The sequence below is a fragment of the Sander vitreus genome, chromosome 10 (assembly GCF_031162955.1).
Source record: "Sander vitreus isolate 19-12246 chromosome 10, sanVit1, whole genome shotgun sequence".
Lineage (NCBI taxonomy): Eukaryota > Metazoa > Chordata > Actinopteri > Perciformes > Percidae > Sander > Sander vitreus.
This window is the reverse complement of record NC_135864.1, coordinates 21,245,594-21,268,776: the sequence shown is the minus strand read 5'-3', so window position 1 is coordinate 21,268,776 and position 23,183 is coordinate 21,245,594. Positions and strand designations below refer to the sequence as shown.

Below are 23,183 nucleotides of genomic sequence, written 5' to 3'. Positions count from 1 at the left end.
GATCCGGGCTAACTAGGCAAATCAGAGAAACCATATTTCAAATTTCTCCAAGCATCCAGCTTGGCATGAGCCACAACTGATTGTCAGCTTCACAGCCACAACTATAATACTTGCTTACATTACACTGCATCATCACACTGTGTCATTGTTGGTATTACACTAATCCATCAATCCAAAATCTAATCTACTAATCTAATCAAATAATGAAATGTAAGTAAATCAATTGCCACAAACTACACTACAGTGCACAATAAGTAAAGGGAACCACCAGCAACTGACTCCACCAACTAACAGCCAAAACTGAGAAATGAAGGGCACAAAAACCCCCAATCTGAACTCATTTCTGAAGGATCAAAATCTAAAGGACACCCATGAAAAAGAGGCAGTAGTCATTGAGCCAACAGTAAATGTTGCTGCTCTCCCCTCTAACTTGCCAATCCTCTGGTAAATGAGGGTCTTTGGCTGGGCGAAACGCCCTGCTGAGCACCGTTCAGGGTCTCAGAGGGCATCAGAAACAACTGAATTGAAACACCCAAGATAATGGCTTCCACTCATAATTGTGGGGTTTGGCTTGTTTAGGACCGAACACCTGCAGAGAAAGACAGAAAGTGAACTTTACAGATACCACAGCAATTTCCTTGCTGCCATATGTTGCTACAGCATATAAAATATTTCTTTAAAGGGTCAGTTCACCAAAGTACAAAAAAACATTAATATACAGCATTTTTAATACATGTACTGTATATAAATGGCCTAGTGGTACTGAGCCAAGGTTTTTTTTATATCCGTCTCTGAAACTTTACTGAAGAAATGTAATTCACCTCCACTGTACTAGGGTGAAGGCAGAAATCTCTACAGACAAATATCTCAACACATTGGCAAATCTACACCTTCTTCATGGCTAGATTCCACTATAGGAAGGTGTGAACATATTAATATGACAGATAACAATGCAGAAAGAGACAATGTTGTTTAAAGATTACATTTCTGATGTGTTTGTACTTATATTACTCTGTAAAATATAAGATAATGGGTGTAAGAGCAATTTGTTAAATTGATGTCCATGTACATTTAAATAAAAAGTATGAATAGTATATTGTCAGTTAACTATGCTAAAGTCATGTATACAGTTTATTATTGTGTTATTTACTTGTGTCCCAGAAATAGTGTTAGATGTTTTTTCATTACAGTAATGATAGTGCTGTGATGCAGTTGTGGTGCACATGTGTACGAAGGTTTTGGAAGAATTAGGCACTAGTTAGTCTGCAAACTTGGATAGAAATAAACCTTTCATTGTGTTCTATCATGTTAATAGTTTGTAATATGGAATATGACATCAGGTCGGAATTCATCTTCCCTGACACTGGGAAAATTCGCAAGAATCTTGGATTAAACTGGATGAAACATGTTTGAATACTGTAAATCCAAGCAAACTCAGTGGCCTTGGAACTTGGAATATGACATGTCGGGGGGGGGGGTCATAAAACAAAACCAAAAACCAAAAACGCTTCCTTCACCCCCACCCATGTGCCGTGAGCACACTTAAAATGCTCCAGCTGTCAAACTCTCACTCTCTCACTCATTAACTACATCTCTATGTATGTTCTAATTTATAAATATTCCCAGAGTTGCTTTCTCTCCATTGTCTTTTGAGGATGCCAAAATAAATACTTAAAGTATTTAGGGCCGGGTGAATGTTTGCCTCTGGGCGAAGTATGCTCACAGGGCTCTGAGGATCCCTGCAGTGTTTGTGCAGTGGAGATCAAAATCTTGGACTGGGAGAGAAAGACAGCTTTATATTTTCTCTCATTAGTCATCTGGCACAGGCCCACAATTTATAGAAAATTGTGGAAAATGGTTTACTGGGATTTTATGACCCGTGCTCTTGACTTCTCCAGCAAACCACACTGAAGCAACAAACAAGCAATCAGTGATTTGATGAAGAATGAGACGAGAATCTCTAAGCAGCTGTAAAGACATGGTAATTGAGGTGCCTTTGAGGGAAGTGTTTAACTACTGGCAATTAAAAGAGGAAGATAGACTTAAAAGCAGGTCCATTCAACTTATGTAATTCAGAGGAGGAAAGAAACGGTATAGCCGCAGCTACAGTTTTGTCAGGGTTTTGGTATTTTGTTCCGTCTTATTGTGGTAGTCTTGTTTTTCTGTTATGTTCTGTTTCCTGTTTTATTTTGTAGTCTGTCTTGTCTCCCTTGTCTTGTCTAGCTTACTTCCTGTCTTTGTTTGTTTCCCGCCTTTTTTGATTGTTCTGCCCCACCCTGATTTGTTTCACCTGTTGTGTCACCTGTCCAGTGTTAGTCCTTGTTATCTGGTGTATTTAGTTCCTGTTCTGTCTCCAACGCCTGTTGGATCATTGTTTATTCTGTTGCCTGTGAGTGCTGTTCTGTATCTTCGTGTCCTGCTTCCTGGTACGCTTACCTTGTATTTATTTGTTGAGTAAGTTTTGCCTACCTTGGTTTGTAGTTTTGTTAATAAATTTTGAACTTTGTTTTGAACTGCATTTGGGTCCAAGCCTCGCTAATTCCAGCTAAAACAAGACTACCACAATAAGAGGGAACAAAATACCAAAACCCTGCCAAGTATAAGCTTCTCCACTTCTCTCTGCCCACGGGAGAAGGAAGCTTTACCTCCGTGGTAGAAACATAGCAATCGCCATGGCGCGAATGACAAAGTAGCCCAAAACTGTGTAGCGAAGGCTTTGATGTGTTTATAGTAGGCATATAACCAAAAACAGTTTCACTGCCAAGTGTAGTCCTAATCAAAAAGACAGCGCATGTCAAATCAAACAGAAGCCGCATGCTGTCTGTATCTTTAGAAGTGCATACACGCAGGAGGGAGGAGAGTTGCGCGTTTTCCACTGTAAAAATCCACCCACAGACCTTTCAGAGCTTCTCCATCTCTGCCTGTCAGTCTTTGTACCATGATCTCTCTCGCACTCACACCGCATACTGTGACGTATCAGCACATATACACGAATGAACAGCTAACGCACACATACAATCATGTATGTGTGTGTCTGAAAGGATTGATCAAGTGCTGCACAAAACTCTCTGGGCAGCTGTGGCTGATCAGCTGAAACTAAAGGGAAAATGACGAAAAAAAAGAGAGAGGCTTAACTTTAATGAAAACAAGTCCAAATGTTATTTTACCCTTGTGTTTACTCTTTAAAATGACATGTATATTTCATGTGTTGTTTCTACAAAGAAATTGGCCCTGTGACACAGTGTAACATCAAAGCAATCAACATCCACTATGGCAGCATGAAGCAAAGGCCAGGACATTTTGTTATAATGAAAAAAAAGAAAAAAAAAAAGAAGCTCCCAGCAGTAATTTTATGGCTGCTGAAGCTAGCAGTGGGTAGGTGGTAAAATGGCTTTATTCCAGGTTCAGTTAAAAGAGAACACTGAGAGAGCATAGAGGTTTATTGTGTGCTTATTGTGACACACGATGGCTTTCGTGTCACTTCTTTTAAAGGCACAGGTGGTTGACTTGTAGTTTTTTCAAGGGGCTACTGAATTACACAGGTTGCTAGCGCAGGTTGGACTGTCTGTATATTTGGATGTCACTTTGGCAGTGATACCAGTTTATGTGTGCAAAATAAAAAGAGCGAGAAAATGGCATGATGCACAGCTTCATCCATGTTTCTTTAATATTATTTTTCTTGTGCATTTTATGCCTTCTCTGATGTGCCCTTTCTTGTCAGCGTGTCCAAGCTGATTTATTCTCCTTATGCATGCATAATTTTGTTGTTATGAAGCCGTCGTGAAGGAGAGGGCCACTAAAGCACAAGAGGCGCGCGCGCGCGTGTGTGTGTGCACACGTGCGTGCGTGGGTGCGTTCGTGTGTAAAGTCTCAGCTGGGTGCAGCTGATGTGCCATTATAGTGGCTGTCATGAGACCACAAAGCCAAGGAAACAAGCTGCGGTCTATGATATAGACATGGTTGCAGTGTCACACTCATTATCTCACATTGTGAGCAGAGACTATAAATCAACAATTGTGGGTGACAATATTGCACTTCACTAAACATTATTTGTGTGAAATGTGTCCGAATGGCATAAAAATGACTCATATTACAAATTGAAAGGGTGAAAAGCAGCTGACTGTTGGCTAACGCAGGAAAATGTTTGTTTTGCCAGACATCTGCACAGTAATGCACATTAAAACCACACCTTCTTAACTGGTTATGTACTGTAGAAGAAGAAAGGGATTCACATGTTTAATCACTGGAGCTTGGACTTTCCTTTTGGAAATAGGTATGTCATGTGTATATATGTCATGATTGTGATTTTCTGTTTCCTGTTTTATTTTGAGGTCCGTCTTGTCTAGATTACTTCCTGTCTTTAGTTTCCCTTCCCTTGTGATTGCCCTAATGTGTTTCACCTGTTTGTCCAGCCTAGTGTCACCTGTCCCTTGTTAGTCCTCGTTACCTGGTTTATTTAGTCTCTGTGTTGTCTTTGTCTGTGCTGTGCTGTGTTCTGTGATTTTGTTTGTGTCTGGGGTCTGCCCTTCGTCTCTGAGTTCCAGTTTTGAGATCCTGTTCTTCTGTTCTGGAATTAGTTTTTCCTGTTATTTTCTGGATTCTTTGGTATATACTTCATTTTTGTTTAATAAATCATCTAAACTGCATTTGGGTCCAAGCCTTTCCTGACAGACCGTGTATCGCATTGCTTGACTTGTTATGTTGTTTACTACGGTAAGAGCAATGCCAAATGACTACAATCAAATTAAAGGACAGACTTGATTTGGTTTGCCATCAAAGGCATCCAGGAGAGCAGCGGGAGGTTTTCATTATTTGACTCTTTTTTTATTTTTATTTTTTTTATTTTAGGGAACAAAGGCAACGGTCTCTGGATGGCCAATTAGAGGGATTGCTGAAGAATAGGGAGCAAGGTTCGCTTTAGTTGCAGTGTACCTGACTAATTGCCCCTCAGCCCCCTCTCATATCTGTCCTATCTTTCGATCTACAGTAGCTTGGCAGGAACTAGAAGAAATGAGGCTAACTATGTGCGGCCATCCAATCCTCCCATCCACAAGCTTCTTGGCGCTGTTGGCACTTCACTCTGCCAATTGTGCCAGGCTGGAGTTATCTTGTCTGCCTGTCTAACAGCTGATCCACAGGGTATGTGGTGAGTTATGGGGGTTTAATTCAAAGCCAAGTGGTCTTGATTGATACAACCAGAACATAATCAATCAGATCCATTTTTTTTTTTTTTTTTTTTTAAAAAGCATGCTTGCAAATTATATCATAATTACTCATCTGCTGACATTAGCCATTACACAAGCAGAATTCTAATCCACTTCCATATGACTTAAGAAATTTGCTTAAAACTTAAACTTCAAGGACATGTACAAATTCTGTATACTTATTTAATAGACTTTAATCTGGACTGCACTGTTTATTGAACAAAAACACTTGGTGAAAATTACAACTCTGTCTAGACAAGATGCATGTCATTAGTGCTGCTGATGAAAGGGTTTAACTAATTGAAATAACAATCTAAGGAGGGAAACTTGGCCCTTTTAAACACTCATAAAATAAAAATACAATATTAACATCTTTTAGTTCTGGGTGGGAGTGGTTTATTGAGTGATTTATATTAGTTGCACATTAACCTTACATAGTAATATAGTAAACTGTATGCTCTGAGCATGCTGAAAAGCTAAATTCTACTGTTTGATACATTGTTACCACGTGACTTGAATGCCACATCACACAAGCAGCACGTCAGCAGTGTGTGCTTGTCCTCTGTCAGTGTCACACTGCTTCCACTCAGTCATTTTCGTCACATGCAGTTAAGACCTTTCGAAACCCTCAGTACACAATAGGAACTTCAAAATGATCCTAAATTGAATACTGTAAATTTCTAAAAATTGGCAGACTGCAAACCATTTGTCTCTTGTATTAAAATGGTTAGAATGTGTACTAATTTGTTTTTAAATGTGACATTGATGGATCATTTAAAACCGCTTTCCTACAACCACAAGGCAGTAATTCTAGTCTAGTAGTCTAAGTTGCATATTACATCCATGTCTGTCCACTCTCATAATATATGTAGTGAAGACTTTGAAGCAATTTAATAAAATCTATTAAGTGCATTTTATTTTTGCGAAAAACGTGTTTTTTTTTCTCTTCAACCCGGCAGCACAGAAGATCTATAAATTACCAGTTTCAAGGTTAGTGTCACCAATTCAGTGTCAGACCAAATGTCTCCCCTTCTGTTCCTGAGTTATGGCGTTGAATAATGGCCAGAAAAGCAGTTTTGCAGAACATTATGATGTCACAGTGAAATTGACCTTTGACCTTTTTAGATATAAAATGTCATCACTTCATCATTTTATTCTATTAGACATTTGTGTGAAATGTTGTCATTAGCGTAGGTATTCTTGACTAATGGCCCAAAACACCTTTTGTGAGGTCACAGTGAAAATGACCTTTGACGAACAAAATCTGGACGTTTGTGCCAAATTTGAAGGCATTCCCTCAAGACGTTACTGATATTTCACATTCACAAGAATGGGACAGGGGCCCAAATGGGACCCGGAAACATAATGCCTCCGGCCACGGCTGTCGCAGGTGCGGAGGCATAAAAACATTCAGTGTAAAAAGGTTACAGTGTGGAGGGAAACCTGCCTGCCGCAAATAAAATTGGCTACCTATTTATTTAGACTGATCAGTCTCTTACTCTACACTCCGTAGGTGCTTGGGCTGGGGATCTTACTTGAATTTGTCTTGATTTTTGTACTTGATTGATGAGGAGTTGCTTTGGAGCACATTTCAAACAGAAGAACTTTAACCACTGCAACCATATATTTGACTGTAAAACAAGTGGATTGTAGTGAATTGTATTTTGTTTATAGAAGAAAAAATATTTTTAATCAATTTGTTTAAAAATGACAAACATTGCTTCCAATGTGAGAAACCCAGATTGGCTTGTTTGAGTTAGATTGTCTGGGAGACAGCTGAGTGATAATGAGGTAGCAAGTAACTTTGTATATACAGTATATGTGGTGTAGTTTAACCAGTAACACTGCAGACATGCTTATGAGATGTTTTTTTTATTTTTTATTTCTCTATAATTGCAAACATTTTATTTCAATATCAATGTTTTTGTTTATAAAGACCTTTAACAATAAATGTGACCAAAAAGTGACACCAATAAATACTGTAATGCCTGCATACACTCTGGAGACCATCTAGTAGTCAGAATTTGCACGTATTTTATAAGCTATTCCCTTTGTGGTTACAAATAATGCAGCAACCTCTAATGATCAATACTGACCATGTACCTTATTGTTCCAGGTAAGTTTGCTGAGTTGACTGTGCAGCAGTTGAGGAGTTGGGGTCTTTGGAAATATTGACAGAGTAAATGAAAGAAATGCCCTGGAGATATTTTGGACAGAATGCTGGAATACAGCTTCTACCTGGCAGGTTTTTTGTTCAAAGAACATTTGACTTCCTGGTGCTGTAATGAGACTATGACATCGAACACTATTTCAACTGTCAGCAGTTAAATAATAAAAGTAAATGGCTCTATGCTTTCAGTGCAGCATGTATGTGTTGGATCACTTTCCTCCTACCTATATTGCATCCAGAATATTGATCGTAGAGAGAGTGATGGAAAGGGATGATATGAGACCCGGCATTGTTATTCATTTGTCGTCAATGCCTTGCTGTGGCGATGGATATTGTGAGACGGGCTAAAATCCTGTGTCTCACAATGCCATCATGGCTACAAAGAGGGGGCAGGTCTAGAGGCCTGTACTACGAAGCGAGGTTTGGCGTTAACGAGCTAACTTCAGGTTCAACCCAGGGTTTTCTGTACTACGAAGGTGGCTCACTTGTGATCGGTTCAAACGCCGTGGTAACTTATGCTGAACACCTAACCTGGTCGGGAGCAGGTTAAGTTGGAGATCAACCGGTGTAAAAGCACCGTCTACTGACCAATCAATACTCGATTGATAACGGCGTCACCGTTCTTAGAAGATCAGGCGGAGCTCGGTGTGCGGAGAGGGGGAGAAAGGGGTGCGCACATAAAAGTTAAAACATTTAGAGACCGACAACCCCGTTAGCATTCCCTGATGTGTATATTTATGAAATATATAGATTGTAATGGGAGGGAATTGCATATCGGCTCGGCTTCTTGAGCCGTGTGTTGCCAATGCGCACATCGGTTTGAATTTTGTTTTTTATACATTTTATTTGCTCTCACGATGGCTTCCACTGCCAGGGTTGCAACTGAAATACTAGGCTAAAGCAACGACAGTTTATGGAAAGTGCACAAGTGTAATTATGGTCAGCTCTTTGTCCTGACTGATGGGGAAGTGATATTAATAAGCGTGATTTACACATCTACAGCGTCGGCTATTTTTTTTGCCAGCTTTCCTTCCTGTTTTAGGAAACAGCGACTGTATTGCGTTTTGCCTGCAAAACCGGTCTTACCACAAAATATCACTGGCTTTGCTCTCTGCACATCGATATTCACTAAATGTCAGTGGAAAATATAAGTGTTTTCCCACAGTCAGAAGACTCCATCAGTCATATTTACATATTCATTCACAATGTTTTTTGTTTGTTTGTTTTTTTTGTCCTGCTGCTTAGTTCAAGGTGAACTGGGTTTTCTCAAGACTGACAAAATAAAAATAATGCAGAGAGGCAGGGGAATGATGAAGATGCTGATGGCGCAGCAGCAATGATTGAAGGGCAGGCATTACATTGAACCTTTGCTAAATACCTCCCCCTTCCAGTGATGGACCAATCATGGCAGGCAGCAGGCTTGTCAAGCTTTAAATTTAGAGCCATACTAGGCATGTGAAGTGTTTGGACGGTCGTGTCCTTCATTAGCATTTCTAAATAACTAATGCACTGTAACCGTTAACGCTGTTAATGCTCCTCCTTTCCTCCACCCTCTCGCTCCCCCTTTCTGATCAGCGATATGAGCTACATATGATCCCCGATCTCCCACGGAAGCTCGACCCGGGTAGTGCCCAGTGCTGAGCGGCAACAATTAGCTATGCGGTGTGAGAACTATTGTCACCGGTCTGCTAGACCTAAACGTAGCAAGGGTCTGTTATTCATTGCAACGGTCTGCTATACAGATTTAAATGAGTATAATGCCGCAATTGGCCAGAGTTGAGCATTTAACAAGGTTGCATAACAAAATGTTGCATTATTTACCCACAAAGTGGAAGCTGGTCCTCGACGCTATCAGAGTTTAGGGTAACATTAGCGGCTCTGTCCTGCTCTTTATTGGATCTGGGGAAGTTTACAATCCAGAAACATTATCTCAGATAGCGTTAGGTTGGCTAAACACATTATTCTTTATGCTAAAAGGCTTACATACTGTTTGAAAACATGAACAAGAAGTACGTAAGTTAGGCAGTTAAAAAGGGTGGAAGAACAAAATGGTAGTCTAGTTTTCCTTCTAACTCTACACTGGGACATATGAGCTTTAGCCTCAGTGATTTAGCACAATATAATGTATGTAGCCATCATGTGCCTATTTATGACCCTGTTTTACAGGGTTCTCATTTTAAAGTTGGAAGTCAGCTGGAGATTGCGTTTTCAACCAAAAATGTGAATCTAACATTAATTTAATCAACCAGCTAGCTACAGCTGATGAAATCTGCCAGAGACGGTTGTCATTTCAGCTGGCAGTCAACGGGTAGAAACAAGGAGCATGCTTTTTTTTAAAAAATTTTTTTAACCTTTGTCCAAACTGTTTCAAAATTAGCACACATTTTGAGCGTTCCATCTCACTATTGTAATTGTAAACTGCACATTGTACACTTGTGGTTTGTGTTTTATAATTGGTCTTTTCTTGACCACTCTGCACAATTTAAAGGAAGGAAAGGTTGTGACTTCTGCACTACAGTCACAGCTAGCTCAAAGGTAAGTTAGACACCGAAGGGACATGAGAAAGCTAAAAGCATAAGGATGCACTACAGAGGGGTGTGAGGAAGAGGGAGAGAGTGACTCATAAATCAAGTAGAGGTGAGATTGCTGAATCAGGGTTGATTGTTCCTGGGAGAGACAATAAAGCCTGTAATCATCTGTCTCTGCTGCACAGACCTGGCAATTATCTGCCCATACCTGACCGGCAGAACAGAAAGGGCAAGGTCCATCTACCTTCACCCTATATAGCTCGAGGTTTTTAAGGGGAAATGTGTCCGCTGATGCAAACTGAATGGACAGAAAAAGCAATATTCACTCTTGGAGAGCTAAGGATTGGGGGGAAACAGAAGATTTGGTTGAAGGAGGGTTGCGGGGATTGTCACTTTTTCCTGGTGAGCCATATGTTATGTTTGGGAGTGATTCAAAAGAACGAGTGGCGATATCAGTTTGGACCTTTCATCTCTCTCTACTCACACATGTATTAACACACACGGTACCTTGACAATATTTTACATCAGATAAAAGAAGAGTAGCCAATCATTAAGCTGGTATATCTCTGGGATATACCGGAGGAAGCTCCATTTGCTTCCAGTGCAGTTCCTTTAGTATAACGTCTGCTTTCATACAGCTTTCTCATATTAGCATTTAGGGTACAATTTTACCTTTATTTCCCTCCAATACATCTGAGCCTGAAGCATATGGACCATCACTCTCTGACTGAAAGCACTACACTAAGACCTAAAAGCATTTTTGCCAGCCCAATATAAGAGCCAAATGGATAGTGTGGCTGTAATTAATCTTTTCTATTGACTGAATAAAACCTCTTGGTGGAACTCAGCTAGTTAATGCACTGCTTTCCCTCCCTAATAGGAGAGTTGGGAGAATAATTGCAAAGTTTCTTTCAGTATTGTGGATGATCAATGCTTTTATCAAACACAAATTAAAAGGCAAAAAACCACTCAAGAAAATAATACATCGCAACAGGTGCTTTGAGCCGCACATCATGAGCAGAGGTTCATATGTCATGTGGGTTTATTTGTTCATTTAAAATAAGAAATCTGTCAGAACCAGCTACTTTTGAGGAGGTTTTGTTACATGCTTTTGCTCTTTTTTCACTTGTGTAAAGATTATTTACATTTAAGGTCAGAGATCACTTAGCAACTTTTCTCAACATGTCAGGCATCTTTTTCAGACAGTAAGATCACCGAAGATCAGTAACATAATAGATTGCAAGACAATGATCTTTTATTGATTCCCAATATGGTGACAGAGTGAACAAAGAGTTAAAGAGATCAGTGGTGCCCAACCAGGTACTTGTACCCTAGGGTAAACTTTTGTAGCCGTAAGAGGGTACATGGAAAGATTGGGGAGTACCTAAAAAATAAATAAGAGTTGATTATAAATAGCCTATACATATATTTCTGTAAAGCAAAAATCCCAAAAGGAATTATGAATTGGCGTGATGCTGATCTTCAGAACACTTCAGTAAATGTCCCAATAACCAGTAACTTACCAGCTACTATTAGCTTACTGCACCCACTGCAAAGTTGTCCATCAATCTTCCTTTGCCTCAGAGCCAGAGGCTTAAAAGAAAAAACATACACCCTTGAAGACTATTTTCCCTTGTCACTCCTCCTGGTTTAGCCAGCAGTCAGTGTCCATATTGCCTGGGGAACTGCACTACCTGATAAGCAGAGGTAGAGGCTCTCTGACACATCTGTCTGCTTGATGAGCCAAGTGTCAAAGCCCCCCAAAGTGCTGGATGAAGTGCATCAATAAACGACTTTAATCCCCTCTTGGGGCCAATGTCCTCCCACTAATAAGGGATCGTCTTACACCACTGGCAGTGAGGAGAGAGGTAAAAGTGGCTTGGCATGGGCCTCAGCACGGGGATCCACTGTACAGTACGCAGGGAATTGTCTGTACACAGGTAACAGGCTTTAAATCACACGCGCCTGCTGTTGGATTAATTGCTGGATTGAATATGTTGGTGTTAGGTGTTTTGCTTCCACCTCCTTCTCACTTTCCCTCCCTCTTTTGCCCTCTGTCCCTCTCACTTCTCTCTAAAGTATATGTCTATTCGTCATCACTCTTTCTCTCTCTAACACCTCTTCTGTATTGGTATTTCAGCCTCTTTTCCCCACCTCTGGTATCCAACTCTGCCCCAGACAGTCTCACTCTCCAGACAGAAGAAGAGAAGCGGAGGTATGGGGACCGGTAGCTGGGCAGTACTGGTTGTGCTGAAGGACGTGTGGGTTGCTAGCATCCGTAGGGAAGATCCAATGAATGTTCCAGTCAGAGTGACCCTAATTAACCACATATTATCTGCAGGCTGTGTGGAGGATTAAGGCCCTCAGCTCTGGACCCTACAGGCGTGGAGACCCAAAGACAGAGGACTCTGCACTAAAGCACACTTCATATTCTGCCTCAAAGCAAGACACAAAGAGGCGGGGGCGTGAGTCTGGGCCAGAAAAAAGAACAATACAGAGAGCAGATAGCATGCTGCAGAGAAAACCGTTTACTTGAATCATATCTGGACATTTCTATAATGAGCAAATAAACATAGCAACTCCAGACTGCTATGTACAGTGCAGTAGAAATATAGCCACCCTTTTTGGCACCCTCACAAAGAGGAAGCCATATTGTGTCTTTGTCTGTCCTATCCTAAACATATCCATCCGTCCTGCTCAGGTGCTGTTTGAACAAATTGAGGTTTCTGTAGGAGGAGGGGATCATTATTCTATTGAGAGATAATGAGCTCATTTTCTCGTTTGACATTAGAACACCCAGAAATGAACACGTTGACAGGTCGTCATACACACGGCGCCCTGCTGCATTAAACCAGTGTCTATTATCAACGAGGCAATGCAATCTGGGAACTACACAAAAAAACATAATTGACGCAACACAATAAGCAGACCCCATAGGCAGGCAGAGATTCGGATTTCTGCAGAAAACATTTCAGTAGCAGCTGTGACATACCTCATTTCAGATGAAAGACGAGCCAATATCAACAACATGATTCAACAGAAGATTAACTGACACCAACCAGCCAACTGTTAGAAGAATCCAAAGGTTATAACTCATAAGATATACCCTTTCGTGAAGTGTAATGTGTTATTACAAGTGTTACGAGCTGCTAGTGAATATAAATCCACATTAACATAACACCAAACTACTGTATAAAATAGTGCAGTGTTAACAGTTCAAGCATTTACTGGGCTTTTATGAAGTATTACAGGGTAAATCTATCCTCTGCTAACCCCGGTGTGTGGCTGCTATTCTGAGCCACTGTAGCATTTCCTGTGGTTCCACACTGTAATTCAAGCTTTAAGTCCTAACTTAAGGCCCACGCTGTCACCTACCTCGGTCAGTGTCGTAGAGGTAGACAAACTTCTGCCACTTGTAGTGAGAGAGCAGGCTGAGGACAGCACCCCGGAGAGCGGGGCGCATCTGGATGACAAACTGCACCTCATTATCGGTGGGGTAACTGGGTGTAACAAAGGAGGTGTGCAGGGCGCCGCAGAACGAGGTCAAGGTGTTCATGGACTTCTTGTCGTAGAATCCGAAGATGGCGTACACTCCGCGGGAGAACTGGGAGCAAACTGCAGGGACAGCAGAGGGCAAGAGGACACGAGTGTTAAGACATTATTCAGCAAAATATGTGGATGCACATTCACAAATGTGCGCCTCGTCACTTCAGGCATAGGTTAGAGGTTATAGATTGACTGGGTTGTTGGACCCACCAGAAATGGCATTTACAGTGCTATCATGTAAAAATATGAATAATAATACACATATATAATAATAACAGTATATACCTGTTTATTTATTCAACAATTATTTTCATTATTGAAATATGACCGCAATAATTACCCACAGCACAAAGTGATGTATTTAAATAAATGTATTTTATTTGACCATTAATCCATTTGTATTTTAATTTTTTCTGCTCCACTATTAGCCTTTGATCATAGTTCCTGATTTAAATCAAAATGCTGCCAATTGTGATTGTCATTAGCGGTACTTAGTGGTAGCTGCTTTGAATTAGACCATTCTTATTTTGATCCGTCTATTTCGAGTCCCTCTACATTGTGGAAGTCCCCGTTTAATTGAGAAAATAAAAGGTGGAGTAATCAATAATGAAAATAATGTTTGTTGCAGTCCTAAATGATACCCCTCCCTAATGATTACAATATATAATCCAGTTTACACCTGGTACCAATATTCATTATCTGCATAAGAGAAAAACATGTTAATTCACAATGCACAACAAGACAGCATGCATTGCATCAGGAGGTGAACAGATCTGGTATCAGTGGACAGCATTGTGACAGGATTTCAGCTAAAAGTCCCAAAGCTGTACTGTAAATGCAAGAGGTACAGTGTGTGTTTGTTTTGGTGGGTAAGTGGCAGCCAAAGGATAGAAACATCACGCTATTCACCAAAGGTCTCCAGCTCGCACCAGTAGCTCCCACCAGTTATCGCTCTGCTCCCTCAGCCAGAGTGAACGACTCACTGCAGCATTCGCAGCAGTTGTGAGCGCCACTGCTGCCTGTCACCACTTCTGTTTCTTTCTACGATAGAGCTGAAAAAGACAACTCGTTCTGCCTCGAGTGAAGAGCGAATGCAGTTTCCCTTTCAATGACCTTAAACCCACAACATTTGTGTTTGTTGATGCCACAATGTCAGTAACAGCTACACACTTGGTATCCTTGCATAGTTACAAGGTGTACACACAGAGATCCCATTTTAATACAAGATTGACCCCACTTTTGAGGAAAGAAAACAACCCTTTGACAAGCTGCACAAAAACTAGACTCTGTTGCTGTTCAGTGAAATTACTGTCTAAGGCGACGAAAGGTAAAAGAAAATAAACAGTTACACCATCATTTGAATTTTTTTCACTTGAACAAATCTGAAAAAAATCACTTCGCCGAATGAACATCTCAGTAATACAAGCATTTTTTTTTCCTATCAGCGTGGTGCATCTGATGACATTTCTTGAGAGGCAAAAAGTGTTTCCATTTGTTTGTGTATTCATCACGCGCTCTAGTGGGACAGCGAAAATTGTCAGTCAGGAGCGACTTCCATTCAGTCAGAAGCCATTAATGTGTAAACTAACATTCAGAGCCACAGGTGTGTTTTGCTTTCCTAACCTATCATGAATGGCTGCTCGCTTATTCTGATTGACTCTCAAGTACTCCCGGTGGGTAATCAAGCATTCTTAAAACCCGTAAACACTTTAAATATTCCAGTACAAATGGTGGATGACAGGAGGGAAGGCACTATCCAATCTTATGTCATGGCTATGTTAAATATTTGTTTCCAATTTGCTGACGGGTATTCATTCAATTGGTGGGATACACCAGACATACTGTAGCTTAAACTGTCTTGTTCAAATACTACTTTAAATAAGGAATTCTTAGCATTCTCCGAGGTTATTGATGCTGAACTGGAAACAATTCATCGCCAAAAGTGACGTATTTTGTGCCTTCATCCTAATCAAGATCATTAAGGTGAGATCACAACCGTACGCACACAAAACAACCATTTATTGTTTTCTTCTTTTTCTGCCTGTGAAAATGTGTCTGTCTTTGTGAAGAACGGTGCTCCAGCATGTGCAAACCTTTCAGACCATTAAGAGGACAACATGACAGTGCTCACATATTTGGCTCTTAAAGCACAAATGCTGTGTGAATGAGAGATCTAGTCACTGGTGGGATTTGCCTCATCCTTTTTAATTCTATTCCCTCCCTATCTGTCCTGGTACAGACATCTCTCCCAAGGTATAAGCATCCATTCTCAGCGACACACAGACACACAAACACACACACAGACAGACACGCACACAGAGAGGTAAGTCCACACACAGGCATGGATGCAGTCAAACATGCATACAAACCACACACACACACACACACACACACACACGCACACACACACACACACACACACACACACACACACACAACACTGCTTCTTGATAAGTGAATCAAGAGATGGACAGCGGTATTGTGGGTAAGTGCTGCAGGGTGAGTGGTGCAATCTCCCACACTGAATGGGAGCCAGTAGGAGCTGCAGCCCTCGTCGAAGCCCAGTTTTCTCTGCACTCTCTCTTAATTTGGGCCAGTACTGACACAGAACCTCTCCTAGGGGACCAGATCTGGCAGCCTCTTTCTTTTTGCTCAGCTGTCCTCTGCTTATTTGGTTGAGCTTTAAGCAAGCCCAAGCTTCAGTAACAGATATGTCCACACCCACCCTCATCTCGCTCCCTGTAACCACCCTCTTGCCCCTGTTAGATACACAGTGTCTTTATGCGGCACCCTTTTCAGGGTCCCCACCTTATTGTAGTGGAAAGCTCTGCGTGTTGCAGGGATTCCATGAGCTATGCCATCAACAGTGATCTGAGTTCTGGGTATGTTCTCCCATGGCGGTCAGGGTTTACAAGGATGTTTTCGACAAATAATGACCTGTTGTGTTTTGGGGGCCAGTCTCACTGCACCAGATCTGCCAACATCCTGCAACTCTGCCCCTCAGACACAAGGCATCCTCCACACGCCTTTCCTCACAATAAAACTATTTTCCATCTGTACCATCTCCATATAGTCTAGCTACATGACTGGAATTCACAGCCACATGCATTGCTGTAAATAGACCCAACCACAGTAAGTGTTTCACTACATACAATCAATGGAAGCAGCATAATTTATTGTCAATGGAGAGCCAAAAGCTGTGCTGTGCAGAAGCCTCTTGTTTTCTCACTCTTAATCACTTCTGGCACATGTCCAATAACAAGCCACACCACATGTAGAGGCTTTGTGGGTTCATAATGTGTTTATATACTGTAGCATGAGCTCCAGGAACCTACAGGTAGAGTTGGTGCTGTGGATCATGATTTATTAAGCAAATGCATCCCCACATCAGTAAAAAATACCCTTCCTCTAGCGGGCTACAACCATAATTTTTTTTCAAAAATGCTGTGAGAAAATACTGGAAAACAATTTGCTGTTTCACCCAGTGGTGGATAAAAACAAAAGAAGTGTTGGCTCTTATCACCAACAGTTGGGATCACCTGTGAGGAAGTAGCGAGTTGTTTTGGAACTCCTTTTAAATCACATATTTTTCTGCATTACATTGCAACTTTCTAATTAATCTACATTTTTCGTTACAAGCTGCACCAATTTTTCCAGCATATGTAAATTTCTTACCCTTTTCAATAAACTCTAATTCTGTCAGCCAAGGGTGAATAACAAGATAGCAGAGCAAATGAGCACACCATATACACACTGGGAGGTTTATTACTAGGAAATAGCAAACAAAAAAGCAATCAGTAGAAACATACTGACCAAGTCAAACTGAGGAATTAAAAGTTTCTTTGCAGTTAAAAAGGAAAGTCAGCTGCACCAAGATTTCAGCGTAATACATTAAATACAAGACAAAATGCTTATAGTTTAAACACAAGGACTAATTTCACCTTCATTTCTGAACCTTTACATGTTGAGTTTACTATTATTTGTGATTCTTAAGAGCCAAACTTAGAACCTAAACAGTTTTTGAAAGGTTCCACCCACTGTATGGAAAGTTCTGGATTACCCTCTTGCAGCCCAAAAGAGCCAAACTCTGTATATGTATGTATTCCTACACCTCCCACCCCCCTCCCTCTCTCCACCTCCTCTATCCTCACCACTCTATTTGACCTTTCCTTTTGTTGCTTGTCTTTTGCCTCAGCCATCTGGTCATCCCCAAAGCATCCATCCTCTTCAAGCGTGGCAGTATCTCTCTCCACCTGAGTGCCTCTCTCTTTCCTCTCTCACATTGTTTCCCCCATAATGTCGCCCCACTCCATCGGTGGAGCAGAGATTGGTGTTAGACTTTGGTTAAAAAAAACAAACACAGAACACAAAAAAAACAGTGCACAGTACGGTACAGTCTGGAGAGAGAGCTGCTGTTGAGAAATTCCTTGGCCTCATTCCACTCAGTTATTAAATACAAATGGAATGTCGTCATGTAGGTGGAAATAAGGCGGCCTGACCTGTCTCCACCTCTAAAGAAATAACACATCAGTTAATATAATTCAATGATCCTGTGAGTGCCACCTTGAATTTCAATAATGCTAATTTACTCCCAAGTCCTCAGACAGTCATGTGCATGTACACAGAACCATTAGAGAAGCTTGCATGAGCAACTGAGTGGTAAACAACACAAAGATAATTCTCTCTCATCTGCTTTTCTTTTCCTTCTCCAATCTCATTTTCCCTTTTTTTTTTCCTTCCTCTGCAGCTAAACCATGCCTCCACCTCCTCCTTCTCCCCCTTCCTGCTGCAGGGAACCATGCATCCCATCTCCAGTTCACTGGTCAAACACATACAGTGTGCCGCCCTCATTCCCTTCTATAATCAGGGCACTCGGCAGTGCTACGGGGATGTTACATTTCTGATGCATCACTTGAGATGGCTGGCCTGGAATGCTCGTTCAGAGGGATATGTGGTATGCTGAAGGCACGCTGGGCTAATTTAAAAAAAAAAAAAAAAAAACTTTTTTCATGCAGTCAAAGTTTTTGGACTCCCATGCTCTTTTAAGGGCCCCATGAGCCAGAGCTTTGCACAGCCTTGGGAAGGGGGCTGGGAACAGTAAATGTCAACGACGATTGTATGTTATTTTTTCCCCACAAAATCCACATTCTTTCTCTTTGGCTCCGTTGTTTCTCCACTCAGCCACATGTCCTCCATTCCCTGCCTGTGTCTCAGTATCCTTCTCCCCCTAGTCCTTGTAGCTCATCTTTCTAGTCTCCCCCTCCCTATACCTCACGCTCCCTCCCTCCCTGCTTCCAGTTTTCACCAGCCTACATCAGGACCAGCCTGTCCTGCTCTGAAGAAGGGATGCTGTCACTGGAAGATAGCTCGTAAGTGCCCTGGGGGATTGCATCAGCACTTGTCATATAGAGATGTGAAGTGCTTCAAATTGTTAACTCAAATGGCAGACCTAGATTCAAGAATGACTCAACTGCAATGGTGCCGTGAAACGTTAAAAGGAAGCTGTTACTTGTCCTACTCCATCAATATCCAGCATTTATTTACGCTTTAAATTACCTGCTGGGTAGAACCGACTGGGAAACCGAACTCCAGATAAGCATTTTGGATGCTCTATGGAAAAAAGCGTTGGAAGCTGTTAACTCCTCCTCTAGCTGTGCCAGAGTCTCTGTTATCCAATTTAAAGTACTCTTTAGACTGCACTATAGCAAAGATAAACTCTTCAAACTTTACCCAGATAGGACTACTGAAGCTTGTGACAGATGCTCTCAGACGCCGTGCAATCTGACACACATGTTCTGGATATGCTCTAAATTGTCTAAATATTGGCAATCATTTTTTAAATCTATTTCTGACATCCTAGGTATATCTGTTAGTCCTTCGCCACAGAGAGCTATTTTTGGGGTGCCCCCTGATGAACTTGTGACCACATCTTTGCAGAAAAATGTTATAGCTTTTGCGTCCTTGATTGCGCGCAGAAAAATTCTCCTCTTATGGAAATCCTCCCAGCCACCTTCCTTTAAATCCTGGCTACATGATATGTTATTCCTACTAAAACTGGAGAAAATCAAATTCAGCCTCAGAGGCCGTCCTGAGAAGTTTTACTCACACTGGAAACCACTACTTGATTCTGTTGATAAACTTCCCGCTACTGAAACGTCCCCTGCTTCTACGCCCACACCTTGCCTGGTCCACCAACCCCCCCCCGCCCTCTTAGATGTGACTTCCAAGTGCAGCAGACAACCTATGTTACATCCTCTTATTTATTTTTATTTTATTTATTTATTATTTTTTCCACAAGTACGGACTGTTATCTAAAACCAATTGGAGTTCATTAACCTGTTGTTATTAAAATGTAAGGGTCTCTGGGGTGGGTGGGATAGAACAATGAAAATGTGACTATTGTTTACTGCAACTGTTTACTGTGAATCAATAAAAAAAATAAAAAAATAAAAAATAAAAATAAAATTACCTGCTGGGTTAAATGGAAATGGAAAGACTGCAAACAAAACACACATTTGCTACGTACAGAAAATGTATCCAGTGGTTTACACTAGGGCAGGGCTACTCCCTAGGACCCCATCGAAAATGAGATGCTACATCTCAAGGGGCTATCCTTTCAATAAATTCAAATTTACTGTATATTCTCATATTACTGTTAATTGATGTTCAGTGGAATCGTATCACGATGGTATTGTTTAACAAAAAAATCTGTTTCCATGTTGGTGACTTTTGGCTTCATTTGTCATATTGTAATATTGATTTTGGAAAACATTCTTATTAATATTGTGATATTACTTTTTACTTTAATAATAAGGCATTTTATGCTTTTATTAGGTAGTGGTAGTATGACAGGAAGTAGAGAGCTCTTCAAAGGTCCCTTGCGGACAGGGAATGTGCAGTTCATGGTCAGCTACTTAACCGCTAAGTCACTTAACCACTATCAGCAAGCCCTAACTGTGCAAAAAACAAAAACAAAAACAAACTGTTTTCCTCATTGACAGCACACTTTCATCAAATTTCACTAGTTTTGTCCACTAGTAACGCTATGGACCAGTTTTTCTGTAGATGCACTTGCACACACATGTGCACCCGAGTACACAGTCCTGCCAAAGGTTTCACACTGATTACTGGTGGCAGTAGTGGGCCGAGAAACATGCACGCAAGCAGAATGCAGGGAAGAAGACTGTTAGCAAGTAAACAAGGATGTAAAGCAAGTAAACAAGGATGTAAACAAAAGGTTCATGATCAAACCCTGCCAGTTTGGGAATCCCTGCTCCTAACGACCTCATCTGATGTTTGGGTTTGAAAGACGCAAAGTACAAGCGTATCACTGGTGAGGTCAGACGTGCATCTGTGTATATGTCTCTTCATGCATGTACTTGTGTGTTTGTGTGAGTGTATAATGGATGATGGATGATAGGGGGTAAGGAGCCTGGCCTGGGGATGCTCGGTCACTTGGGCTGGTTAGCCTGGAGCTCACCCACCAAGAGATAAGCATCTCCACGTAAACTTTTTTTTGGTAACTGAATAAATTCATATAAATATTCTGTAGCAATGGAAAAGCGCGATAGAGCATGCATAGATTTAATAACAGAAAATGGATGTGTACATTTTACTAAATATCTGTCTAGTATATACAACTGCAGTGTGACATTTCCTTCTCTGCTAGATACATTAGTAAAAGTCACAAAAAAAGGTAACTGGCCAGTAACATTAATGGCTCAAATTAGTGTGTCTCTATGAAAGAGGGGGCTGAATGGCTGCCTGTAACACTGGCTGGCTCTACACAAGGGAGAAGCATATAAATATGTTCTGTTTTTCCACCACCTGGATACATGGAGAACAGGTCAACTATTAGAAGAAACATGATCTTATTACAACATGTAACGTGAGAAATAACACAAGCTTATTTTTCTAAAAATATATGGAAATGTTTTAATATTGAAACACGTTTTTTGACACCCCTGTTGCTCAAATTTTTAGTATAACACATAACACCCACTACAGAGCAGTGAACTTTAAAATATGACAGGAGTCATTTCTGAAAACAAGCTAATAGACATATTATATAGCAAAACTGGTTGGACTATTTACTTTGGTTTGTGTAAAACTGATACACAAACAAAATATGACAGCATATGCCAATAGAAAACATGTCCGCAGAGCTGTATAGTTAGCTGTATGGCTAGTCAAATATCCTATTTGTGTGAAAGTATAACATTACAATTTCCTCTGAGCTTGATGCAGAGTGGTGTATCCAACTGAGAAGGACATTATGGAAATGTGTGTGTAAGCATAACATTCAAACTCTGGTTAGCATACAGTAATTTACATTCTCTTTGAAGCTTCAAGAATTTAGCCTTAAGGGCATTCATGGGAAAAAAAACCTTATTCCATACCATGCTGTGTCTGGAAGGCTCATATACAACCTACAACCCCAGTCAGACCTAATGAGATGTGAGTGGAACTCTGCTCTGTTAGCAAGAAAGACCAAATTAAAAGTTGAGGAATCACATTTGAATTATGTGATATGATTATGTCTGTCAAATCTTTGCCAAAGTAAGCCAAGTGGAGATTACTTATGCTACTTATATAACTACAAACGTCTGCTTTTTTAAATTGACCCAATATTCCAATTAAACAGAATGTTGTAAACAATTTTAAGATGTGACCTAATACTAGTATGGCTAAAATAGAATTGTTAATAAAACTAGGCGTCTATGGCAGGTAAAGACTGTACTGAAATGAAGGATTAAGGATTAATGGAGAGATCTACTATCTACTGGTATCTACTCTATCTATAGTGTTTTATTTAGGCCTGTGCCGATTGGCGATCGGATCGCAAATCTACGATTGAAGGGACAATCTGCGATTGGTATTTCCTACGCCAATATTAAAGTGTTTTTAACTAACTAACCATCAGAACTAAGATGTTATAAACTGAGATTACAACACACACAGAGGGAGTGTGACTTCATTCTCTCCTCAGGATGCCATTACTCCACTATATCTTTACATAGCAAATAGTTATTTGCTGTTATATTAATGTTCTGAATGTCGAGTACAGCACCTTTAAAGGCATATATTTTCTTTCTATATTCATAGTTAGAAATTCACAGGGTTATCCCTGGTCTGCTTTCAAAACCTTTGTTTCATCATTAATAATGCCTGACACATCAAAGGTTTCACTCCTGCAAATTACTATGTATGTAGTATGTAGTGCCCTGAAGATGAGAAACTGATCCGGAGATCAGAGTCACTGAGGTCAGGTGTGGCCCACAAGCACGTACTTCCCCATCACTGGAGTTCATCAACTATTCCCTTTCCTATCTTGTTTTTCTCTGCAGCCCTTCCTTCTCCTCTTCACCTGCCACCTCAATGATATAGTCCTGTACTCTTGGCCAGTGTGCAATCCCCAAGGGAGTCAATGACTCTCAACTCCATCTCCTTCTGACAGATATTTTCCCTTTCAAGGTCTTACCATCGTGCTTTTGTTTGAACACAGAGCAACACACAGGGCTGAGAGCACTCTGCGGGTCAAACAGATCCACAAGTCGTTGTGTCGGGCTGTTTCAATGCTGTTCAAGTGTTCAATGCGTTGGTTGTTTTCAAAAGTTCAGATAACGGCATTATCTTGGACGGTTTGCTGAATAACTAGGACTCAACAGATACATGCAGGAATCTCATTTTGCCCTCGTCCGCTGCATGTCATTTCCTTGACACACGTAATTAGGG

General features: G+C 40.8%; 1 protein-coding gene across 1 annotated transcript in view; it reads right to left on the bottom strand.

The window, feature by feature from the left end:
* The window catches only part of gria3b (glutamate receptor, ionotropic, AMPA 3b), an 85,198-nt gene that overhangs the window by 47,790 nt on the left and 14,225 nt on the right, over positions 1-23,183 (bottom strand). Inside the window, exon 3 of the mRNA XM_078260883.1 lies at positions 13,278-13,517. Coding sequence (XP_078117009.1) covers positions 13,278-13,517 — 240 coding nt within the window. The remainder of the gene's footprint in view (positions 1-13,277; positions 13,518-23,183) is intronic.